The 11,671-nt window shown below is 44.9% G+C and overlaps 1 protein-coding gene across 1 annotated transcript in view; it reads left to right on the top strand.

The window, feature by feature from the left end:
- The first annotated feature begins 873 nt into the window (after window positions 1–873).
- The window catches only part of LOC148115890 (vomeronasal type-2 receptor 26-like), a 29,318-nt gene continuing 18,520 nt past the window's right edge, over window positions 874–11,671 (top strand). Inside the window, exons 1-6 of the mRNA XM_087885268.1 lie at window positions 874–976; window positions 2,968–3,229; window positions 3,325–4,420; window positions 5,457–5,540; window positions 7,238–7,582; window positions 8,452–8,751. Of these exons, the coding sequence (XP_087741394.1) occupies window positions 874–976; window positions 2,968–3,229; window positions 3,325–4,420; window positions 5,457–5,540; window positions 7,238–7,582; window positions 8,452–8,751 (2,190 nt within the window). The remainder of the gene's footprint in view (window positions 977–2,967; window positions 3,230–3,324; window positions 4,421–5,456; window positions 5,541–7,237; window positions 7,583–8,451; window positions 8,752–11,671) is intronic.

Below are 11,671 nucleotides of genomic sequence, written 5' to 3'. Positions count from 1 at the left end.
GCAGTGGGCATCAGGGCCGCAATCCAAGTCCTGGTCGCGGCCCTGGAGGCCACGATGACCGTGACCTCAAGCTCGGGGGCAGCTAGCCTCCCTCACTACCTCCAGAAGACCAACGGGGGGGGGCATCCAGTCCGGAGCCCCCCAGCCATGACCCACACCTCCAGAGAGTCCCAGAAGAACCCCTGGGGTCTCCAGCCTTCCCAACACCCCCATTGTTAGGATATGGTATAAGCCTATCAAGTTGTCCAGGCAATATATGTGTTCTATCACTTTAAATGTATTCTGCAACTTTAAGATGTAATGCTGAGTAATTGTACTGATGAGTCATTGTAATTGACTGCTGACTGACTGTTGATTGCAGTTATCCTAATTGTACTGTTGAGTCATTGCACTGCTGACTTCACTTATCCTAAGTGGATAATTACTAGTGTAAACTGTATATAAGGAGAGAGCCGAGCTATAGTCATTCTTGCTTGACTTGCTGCTTGACTTGTTGGTTGGAACTGTTACTGTCGTGTGTGAAGAAGTGGATGGATCTGCTACCATCGTCATTTGTTACCAGCGTTGAATTGCTGTTTATTACCTACTGCTGTCTGTATGGTAAGAGGATAACTGTAACTCTGTAACTTCGGACTGATCTGAATAGCTAAAGACTTGGATTGACTAAAAGACTATGCAATTGTTTTTCACTACAAAGTAAAACCTTTGTTAAACCAGTTTGTATGTATTGTATTCATTGCTCTCAGTACCATTTCTCTGTGCACTTACTCTGCTGATTGGTAACACAACAATATCCTTAACACCTACCGAGGCAACGGAGGACTCACCTCAATGATTTCAGGGGGCCTCCAGCCGAGCCTCCCACCTCCCAAGATGGCTGCCTCCTCCGGAGTCTTCAGGACCAGCGGTGGGCCCCTCCAGCCGATCCTCAGCATTTTTGGGCTTTTCTGGCCCCATCCTGCAGCCTTTGCTCCTGGTAAGTGTTCCAGTACCAGGGGGGCTTCCAGAAGACTCTTCAGAGCTCCACAGGCCTGGGCCCAGGCCTGTCCCTGAAGCACAGAGGGAGAGGTCCGCTCCCGTCGGCTCCTGGGCTGGAATGAATTCTGAGCATGCTCAGTTGGCCCCATCTGAAAAGGAGAAAAATAATCAGAGAAAAATACCTACACTCGCCAGCAGAGGGGTCCCTCTCCCATTTACTTCAATGGAATCATCCCAAAGGTACCAAAGACAGCAGAATGGACAGGTATTTTCTGCTCCTGCTTATTCCGTTTCTTCAGTACTCCCGAATAGCTTTGAAAAACTACATCTGGGGGGTGAAAATTTTAACATATGGAATAAAGAGATGCAGGTATGTCTCTTAAAAGAGGGGACCCTAGAAATGGTTCTAGACCACCCCACTTTTCCCTTGGGGGCCTCAAGAAGTGTGGTACCACAGGAAAGCCTATACCACTATACTGAGCTCACTGGATGCTAAATTGTACCCCAGCATTCAAGATGGGATCACAGCTGGTGAGATTTGGGGGTTGTTATATAGCCTATTCAATAGTGATAGCTTGGGCTCCACCACAAGACTCACAACAGAGTTCTATAACACCAAGCTGAAATTTGGGGCTGAGCACCTGGGAAAGTTGAAGGCACTCAGGGCAGAACTGGTGCTCAGGGACTACCCCGTGACTGAGGCCAACATGATTGCTGTTATTCTGGCATCCCTGGACAAAAGTTGGGGCAATTTTATTGTCTCACTAGAGGGAACCAGAAAGGAAGCCATGACTCTGTCCTACCTCACAGGGAGGCTCAATGAGGAAGACAGGAGGCGTAGAGATGCAGGAGAGTACACCAGGGCCACAACTCATCGCATCAGCAGAAGGCACCAGAGTTCAGAGCAGGTCAACGCTCTACCCAAGTGTTTCATCGGTGGCTCTGAAGAGCATCTGAAGAAGGACTGCCCACATTACCAGCAAGGACCTAAACGTGGTTCCAATCAAGGAAGGGGCAGGGGGCAGAGAAGGGAGCCTGGCGGGGGCAAAGGTGGTGCTAAGGGCAATTTTGTGTGTACTACTTACCTCACCCCTGCCACACGGGTTGGTGGCCCTACTGGCCTATGGCTACTGGACTCTGGGGCTTCATCTCACATTGCTAACATGAAGCAAGGTTTCAACAGGTTAAGGAGAATTAACTCCTCTGTCAAGGTTGCCAATGGTAACAATGCTTTGGTTGTTGGGGAGGGCACTGTCTCTGTACCAGGGCTGGGCAATGTTGAAGGTGTGTTACATGTCCCTCTATCACCAATAACCTGTTGAGTATAACCAAGTTATGTGATGATGGCAGGGTTGAGGTATTGTTTCGCAAAGAGGGAGGTCATGTCACTCGAGACAAAAGGGTCATTGGGAGTGTTACCATTATTTATGGTTTGCCATATTTCTCCCCGAAGTACCCAGCCAGAGGAGACAGCTCACAGGGTGCCATCTCAGAAGGGGCCTGCACGCAGAGAGAGAGAAAGGCGCCACAGCCAGCCTCACGGCCTTCCAAGGCCCATGCGGGCAAGAAACCCAAGCCTCAGCAGGCACCTAAGGCAGATAACCCCAAAAAAGGGCCTAAGGTGCCAGCACTGCCCAAGGCAACCAGAGCCAAGGGGGTGTCAGTGGGAAAGCTGCTCCATACTAAATGTGCCCACCTCTTACATCAGAGGTTAGGCCATGCGAGCTTCCCAGTGGTTAAAAAGATGGGGGAATTCACTGAGGGGATTCACCTCCAGGATTGTGAGGTGTTTCTGGACTGTGCCATCTGTAAGAGGGCAAAGAGGAAGGCCGCCCCAATACCTAAGGTGTCACTGCATAAAACCCAATACCCATATCAATTAATACATGTTGATTTGGTTGGGCCATTTATACCATCCCTAGGAAAGGCAATATTTCCTCACTGCCACTCATGATTACTCAAGGTACGGCCATGTGTATACCCTCACAGAAAAGTCTGAAGCCTTTGATGCCATAAAATCACTGTACAACTACGTGGAAACTCAGTACAAGACAAAGATCGTGCAACTGCAGAGCGACCGTAGGGCCGAGTTCATGTCCCGAAAATTCCAGGACTGGATACAGCACAAGGGCATACACCATTTTCGTTCAGCACCTTTTACTCCTGCGCAGAATGGCATTGTAGAAAAACGAAATGGCATTCTGCAGACTATGCTGCGCAGCCTGATTGCGGATGCTGGGGTTGCGGAATCGTACTGGGCGAAGGCGGTACACTATGCAACTACACCCTGAACCGCACCTGGAGCAGTGTTGTGAACCAGACCCCATATTTTCTAGTCCACGGTAGGAAGCCAAGATTGGGACACTTGCGTGTGTTTGGCTCCTACGCTTGGGTGCACATCCCCAAGCAGCTGCGGAAGAAGGGGAGATCCATCTCCCAAAGACTAAGGTTCTTGGGCTATGCCCCTGGCTCCAAGGCCTACCAGTTCCTGGGAGAAGGGAGCAGGACTGTGACCTCCCAATCTGCCTCCTTCGAAGTGGACTCCAATTGGACCCAGATCCACTCAAATGATCTGGGCCTGTACATCAACCGGACCAGCAAAGCCGCACCAACCATGACACCGCCTGAGACAACCAGAGACCCTGCCACCGACGAGAATGAGGAACAGGATGAAGAGGTCAGCCTACCTGGTCCAGATGGGGAGGATGAGCCGTCCAGTCCTGAGGGGGAAGACAAGCCATCTTCACCTGACTCTTCACTTCCAGCAATGCTTCAGAGGCCCATGATACCCAACGCCTGGGACCGAGGGCCTCCACATCCCGGTTGTGAACAGCCAGTCGGCAAGGAACCCGCAGAAGAAAAGGGCGGCGAGTGGCAGGAGGTCAGAAGGTCAAAGCGGTCCAACGAGGGGGTCCCACCAAAGAGAATTGACATTGGGCACATCACATCCGTCAACAGCGTCGTGGTCACCCCAAAGACTTTCTCTGACATCCAGGAGCTGCCCATTGAAGAACAGGAAAAGTGGCAGCTCGCGATGGAACAGGAAATGGAGAGCCTGAGAAAGCTCAAGGTCTTCACCCCCTTCAAGGAGAAGGTCATTGGCACAATGGGCCAATGGTGGGTTTTCAAGGCCAAACCACTTGCCAATGGCCGCTATCTGTACAAGGCCCGCTTGGTAGCACAGGGGTTTGCCCAATGCTACATGGAGGATTACATAGAAACATACTCTCCAACTGTCCAGGCAGAAAGCATCAAGGCCGCCCTTGTAACTGCAGCCGCTCTGGGAAAGGAAGTCTACCAATTCAACATCCAGACGGCCTACCTCCATGCCAACTTGGACCGGCAGATCTACATGAGGGCCCCTCCTGGTTACCAGCAGGAGGGGGGAAACATATGGTTACTCCAAAAAGGATTATATGGCCTCAAGCAGTTGGGGAAACTAGTACGACTGCCTCAAAAAGGGTTTAGAGCGAATTGGCTTCAGGGCATCTCATGCAGATGAGTGTGTTTTTACATGTGACACCAAACGTAATACAGAACGGGTTTTAGTTTACATGGACGATCTCCTATACGTAGGGCCTGGCAAGGATAGGTGTGATGAATTTGCCAAGGCCCTGGGGGAAAAGTTTACCCTGAAGTCGTTGGGGCGGATTGACAGGTATCTGGGTGTGCATATCTTGGCCACTAAAAAGGGATTTGCATTATCCCAGAAAGAAAAAATTGAGGAGTTGTTGGCCAAATGCAAAATGGTGGGATCTAACCCAACACGTAGCCCCATACAAAGTGATTACTATGGCCATGATCACAAAGACAGCACTGACTTTTTTTATTATTATTTGATTTATATGCCACCCTTCTCCAGAGACTCAGGGCGGCTTACAATGCGTTAAGCAATAGCCTTCATACTTTTGTATATTTATACAAAGTCATCTTATTGCCCCCATAATCTGGGTCCTCATTTTACCTACCTTAGAAAGGATGGAAGGCTGAGTCAACCTCGAGCCTGGTGAGATTTGAACTTGCAGTAATTGCAGGCAGCAGATGTAAGTGGATCTGTGATTGGCTCCTTGCTATACATAAGCAATTGGAGCAGGCCTGACATAGCTTTAGCTGTAAATCTATTGTCCAGGCACATGGAAAACCCAAAGGAATTCCACTGGAATGTTGTAAAGAGGGTACTTAGGTACCTCAGGGGCACGGCCGATGCCCTCCTTATGCTGGAGCCAGAGAAGGGAAAGCCGGCCCAGCTCTCTGCAGATTGGGCTGGTGACACCAAGAGTAGACGGAGCACCTCTGGTTTCCTCACACTGCTAAATGGCTGTCCTATCCATTGGCATGTTAGGCAGCAAAAAATTGTTTCTTGCTCCATGGCCGAAGCAGAATATGCCAGCCTATCAGACACTGCAAATGACTTGATTTGGTTCAATGCTCTGATAACGAGCATCTGGGCATCTCCTACTCTGCTCATCCACATTCAGGAAGATAACATGGCCGCAATTGGAATCTCTGAGGCATATGCGGTGGGGTCTAGGTCCCACCACATAGACATCCGCTACAAGAATGTCAGGCAGCTTGTCAGAATGGGGCTTATACATATCAAACATTGTAATACAACCGATCAGTTAGCTGACCTATTCACAAAACCTGTGCCCATTGACCGACACAACCTTCTGTGTAAGCGTTTGTGTTTGGTCCTGTAAACAACATATCTGCATGTCTATGACACCTGCTCGCTCTCTCACTCATATTCACCGTCACCTGCCATTGGCTGGAAAGAAGGGGAATTGTTAGGTATTTTGTGCCAGCCATGGCAGTTCCTTAAAAGGCCACCAGATGGGAGCAAAGAGGGACTTTTGATCAAGGGTCAAGGGGCTCCAGCTCTGCAGCCTCATTGGTAAGGGAGGAGCCCTGCACAGGGACTGTTTTCCATACTCTTGTTCTAACTTCCTACAGGAATGATCCATGGGCTCAATCCAGGCATGGATGCTTCCATGCCACAGAACCCATTTTACTCTACTTTACTTTACTTCTAAATAAAGACTTAATTTGATTGCATCCTTGTGTGCTGCCTTTTCTTGAAAGCACCCTCAATGAACCATCGATCTTTCTGAGATCCCTCACAGTCCCAATTCAGAGAAAAGGCTGATTTCTTTTCTGAGTCTTTCGTAGAAGATAGCTCTCTATCAGAGTCTCCTTTGGATGAGATGGGTGGCACATAAATCTATTATTATTATTATTAGCATCTGGTGTTGCTAGAGTAGCTAGGAAACTACAATGCTATTGCAGAGTAGTAGTTTGGCATGCCTCGTAAATCTAATAAATCGAATGAATAAATTTTCCAGAAAGATAGAACCCACAATTCCAAAGACATCAGCAGTCAACTCCTGGGTGCCTCCCGTCTTTCTCCCAAATTCTCTGCTATTGTTTTCTTCAATGATCCATGGATGTTTTTTGACTTCTCAAACTGAGGTTGAGCGAATAGTGCAAGTGACAACAGTGCCCAGATTGTCTGGAGTGTGTCTGTTTTGACTTTCAAATAATCTAAGTAGAAAAGAGGAACTTTGGGGACAAAAACCTGTGCAATCACAATAGCACATATGAAATGCATTAACAGAATAACAGAGTTGGATGGGAAGACCTTGGAGGTCTTCTAGTCTAATCCCCTGTACAAGCAGGAGACCCTATACCCGTGATGGCGAACCTATGGCACGTGTGCCACAGGTGGCACACGGAGCCGTATCTATGGGCATGCGACCATTGCCCTAGCTCAGCTCCAGCATGCATGCATGTGCCAGCCAGCTGATTTTCAGGCCTTCCGGGCCCACTGGAAATCGGGAAATGGGCTGTTTCTGGCCTCCGGAGGGCCTCCGAGGGGTAGGGGAGGCTGTTTTTGCCCTCCCCAGGCTCCTAGAAAGCCTCTGGAGCCTGGGGAGAGCAAAAAACAGGCCTAGAGGGCCCACCATGCCATCACGTGCCAAAAGCAGGGGGAGCATTGGGGGGGTCGTACGCACATGCACAGGAAGCAGGGTGGATTGAATTATGGGTGTGGGAACGCACACATGCGCCCCTGCGGTTCTCCTCCCGTTTTTGGCACCCGACAGCAGAAAGGTTAGCCATCACTGCCCTATACCATTCCAGACAAATGGCTGTCCAATCTCTTCTTAAAAACCTCCAGTGATGGAGCATCCACAACTTCGGGAAGGAAGCCCTTCCACCAGTTAATTCCTTTCACTGTCAGGAAATTTCTCCTTAGTTCTAGGTTGGTGATTTCACTGAATGTAACATCATGGCAAAATCCATGTATCTTTTCAGGAAAGGAAATGTGATATACTGGAAAATTCTGTCCTTCCTTTTTGCCATTCAGGAAATCAACAAAGATCCTCTTCTCTTGCCCAACCTCACCCTGGGTTATAACCTCAATGACAACTTTCGAGACAGAATAATGACTTTGGATGGTCTGTTGGATTTGCTTTCAACTGGAGAGGCCAATGTTCCCAACTACAGCTGCGGAAGGAAGAGAAACATGCTGGTTCTGCTGGAAGAGACCAACTCTGATATATCCATCCTCATGGCTGCCATATTGGGCATCTACAAAATCCCACAGGTATAGAGCCAGCGAATGGCTGCAAGTTTATTTCAGAGCAGTTAAGGAGATTTTCTCCTTAGAAATGTTAATTAAGCATGGATTAAGATGAAGAATTAATCTTTATGTCATCTTTCAGTCTCCCAGAGAGATAAGAACAAAGATTGATACAACCATAATTAACAGTTATAAATTGAGAATAAATATTAACTTGTAATATTTCATGTTGCTCAGATCTTGCACTATGCAGGCTCTGAGGAAGCATCAGCTTTTCAGAAAATGAGATCTGGATTTCTTAACATCCATTGTTGACAGTTATGTTTTCTGCATTTCTGATCCCCTATTAAATCCACCAAGGTAGGCTGGAATCTTCCAGCCACTACCTAAGCTCTGACATTATCTTTTCAGGATCTAATAGGTCTTCTTCTTCTGCCACATCCGTCATCGGACGTTGGTGATCATGTTGGCAAATCCTATTTTTGTTAACAGCCACATGAAAAAGTGCTGCTGAGTTTTGTCCAAACCAGTCCGTTAGGTTTTGAAGCCACGATGCTCTTCTCTTCTTCTGCCTGGACCTCGTTTGCCTTCAATCCTTCCCTGGAGGATTAAGTGATGGATGCCGTATTTTTCTGGGTGTCGCATCACATGTCCAAAATATTTTAACGTTCGCTTTTTAATGGCTTTGATGATTTCCCTTGGCTTTCCCAGGTGGCTTATCACCTCCTCATTTGTGATTTTTGTTAACCCAGTTATACGTAACAGCCGTCTGTAAATCTACATTTCAAATGCTTCTCATTTCTTCAACTGTCAGAGACCAACTCTCTACTCCATAGAGCAGGATAGTAAAAGCCCCAAATAAAACATAAATCTTCTTTTTTTCCCCTCTACAGATCAGCTATACTTTTATTTCACCGATCCTGAGTGATAAAACTCAGTTACCTTTTTTCTACCGGACCGTCCCCAAAGAAGGTGCTCAAAACCTGGGGATTGTTAAATTGCTGCTCTATTTTCGATGGACATTCATTGGCGTCTTTGCTGCAGATACTGATAACGGAGAACATTTCATTAGGACCTTCGTTCCTGTGCTGGCTCAGAATGGCATCTGTGTTGTTTTTGCACAAATCGTATTATTAAAAGATGAGAAGTTCAAGCATCTGATTTCTGTTTTCAACCTGTGGGCCCAAATCAATGTATTTGTTTATTACTCAGAGTTTACGTTCATCGAGGGAGCCCTTTTCCTAGAAAACATATTAAATTCCTTGCGAAAGCCTATTGAAGGCATAGTTTGGATCACAACCGCTTTGTGGGATCTCACCATTGAATTATCATATAATACTCTCTCTTTCAGATACACCCATATCATTTTTTCTTTTCTTATTCAGACCAGCCAAATTACCAAATTTGACAATTTCAAGGATTTCTATCTTTTTATCGAAGCATTTATGACTAAGAAATTTCACTGTTCATATGGGAAGCCTGCCTTGTCTGTGAAAGGCTGGACAAGGTGTACAGAGAAAGAGAACTTGGAGACTCTACCTCAGCAGGAGATTGAAAAGACCTTCTCTCTAGATAGCTCCTTAACTTACAATGCCATCCAGATTGTGGCACATGCCTTAAATGTGGTCAATTCACCCCGATCCCAGAGGACAAGGATGGAGAGAAAAGACAAGGTGGAAGTTGAAAACATTCAACCATGGCAGGTATTTCCTTATCGGTTCCATGTATGTTTCTAAGGGTGACATCTACATGGTGAACATTGTGAAACACTCTTTGAGAAATGTCATATACATTGAGAAAAAATATCTTTTATGAATCATTTTCTTTCATAAGATCCCTTGTCCTCCTCTTTCTTTCTTTTTTTCTTTCTTTTTTTTTTTTTGGTTTTAAAAAACAAACTTCATTAGATTTTTAAAAAAATAAAATTATATAAAACATTCACAACCTTAAAATACAATCAAAAGTATCAACAAACAACAAGTATATATAATGTAAATAAGTACAAATATACACAGTGACTTATTTCCTTTTTGTCCTTGATGACGGTGTATAATTATTACTTTTAATTTCTTACTAAATTTTGTCTTTACCTTCTTTTCCATTGGTTTATCCACTCATACCAACTGTCCCATACCTTAAAATACTGTGAGTCTTCCTTATCTTTCAATTTCAACGTTAGTCTATCCATTTCTGCACATGTATAAATTTTTTGAATTATTTGCTGCTCTGTTGGCAATTGATCTGTTTTCCAGGCTTGTGCTAGGGCTAACCTAGCTGCCGTAATTATATGTAATATTAGGTACTTTTTTTCTTTTCTAATGTTTTGTTTAAGCATTCCTAACAAAAAGATTTCTGGTTCTAACTCAATATCCTCCGCAATTATTTCTGATATCCAAATTTTTATTTTTATCCAATATTTCTTAATTTTTGGGCAAAGCCACCAGACATGATAGAAGGTTCCCAATCGGTTGGGATTTATTTCAATTCCTCCTTCCTCACTATCTTTATTATATCTAGTTTGTATTTGTAGGTAGGGCCACCAATCTATTTCTATACTTGTTCCCTGAGTTCCAGTCATGTTTTTAATTTTCCATGGGGATCCAATAATTCTTTATATCTTATTAATTTATGGGGGGCTAATGTGTTGGGGTGCATTGCCGCCTCCAATGCAGATATCCAGCCGGGAACCTTCATATAGTGTTTATTTTTAATTTCGAACCAAGTACCAATCAGTGAATTTCTTATTATGTGATTTTTAAAATGTTTATATGTTTTGTTCCCGGCATTCCACAAGAAGGCATGCCACCCCTTTAATAAATCGTGGCCTTCCAATTTTAATAGTCTATAATTATCCAAATTGACCCACTCCTTAATCCATGTTAGACTCGCTGCTTTATAGTATTTTTCCCACGCTGGTAGGCCAAAACCCCCTCTAGTTCTATCATCCTGTAATATATTTAAATTTATTCTTGGTTTTTTTCCCTCCCATACAAATTTTGATGTTATTTTATTCAGATTTGTAAAGAAGTTTTTCTCTAATTTAACCGGGATAGTTTGAAATAAGTAAAGGAGCCTCGGGAGTATATTCATCTTTATTGCCCCAATTCTTCCTAGCAATGATAGTTTTAGTTTCCCCCATCTTTCTAAGTCATTTTTAATTTGTTGTAATTAATTAATTTATCGAACTTCCTGTCTGGCTTCCGGCGCCGCCAGACGGTCCTCCGTGACCACCGCCCCGTTGCCTGTAAAGAGCCGCCTTTACACCTGAAAGTCGGCTCGAAAAACTCCATTTCCTGACGGAAATGTGAGTCAGAGCAGGCGAGGGCAGGTAGAGCCCTCTGCGAAGTCCCCAGAGGCTTTTTTTTGACTCTTGGGGACGAGCAGGTTGAGGCACCCTATTCCCACTCGCCGTCGCTCCAGGCATCGGGAGAACTCTGCCTTTTTGCAGAGCTAGGCGCTGGGACCGGATTAATCAACGAACTTAACAGATGGATTTATTTAAAAAGATGAGACTTGGACTTGGGACCCTAAATTGCAAGTATCCTTAATGAATTTATAAGCATTTCAGAGTGAAAGAGAAAAAAACTTTAAAATGGCGAACGCTGAGGCTTGGAAAGTAGAAGAAAGCCGAAAGTGAGAGTCCTTCCGTAATAGATACAAAGTAGCGGAATATATAGTGCTGGCTACAATTTGGAAGAAAATTAGTTATTTTAAGTTCCTTTCTTCTTGGAGATTTGTACTTGATCTTGTTTGGGGGGAAAAAAAGAGTTTGCTGGCAGGATGGCGTTAAAACTTATAAAGCCTGATAGACAAGCGGGGGGGGGTGCTCCCCCACTCACAACTGTTTGAACAAGCTTTGAGCCTACAGACTTTGCAGAATGGTTTTAACTTAAAAGAATTTCTTCAGGAGGAAATGGCTAAATATCATAAGACTGTGAACCAGAAATTTGAAAAATTAAGGCAGGAAATTAAAGAAATGATACAACTAAGGTATGATAACTTGCAACGAAAGATTGTAACAGTGACTAATGGTTTTTCAGAAATTGTTATAAAGTTGGATACAAATATTAAATTACTAGAGTCTAAAATGGAGGAAATTGATGATAAGATTTA

This window comes from Pantherophis guttatus, chromosome 2 (genome assembly GCF_059756535.1).
Source record: "Pantherophis guttatus breed Tessera chromosome 2, ASM5975653v1, whole genome shotgun sequence".
NCBI lineage: Eukaryota > Metazoa > Chordata > Lepidosauria > Squamata > Colubridae > Pantherophis > Pantherophis guttatus.
This window is presented reverse-complemented; position numbering and strand designations above follow the sequence as displayed.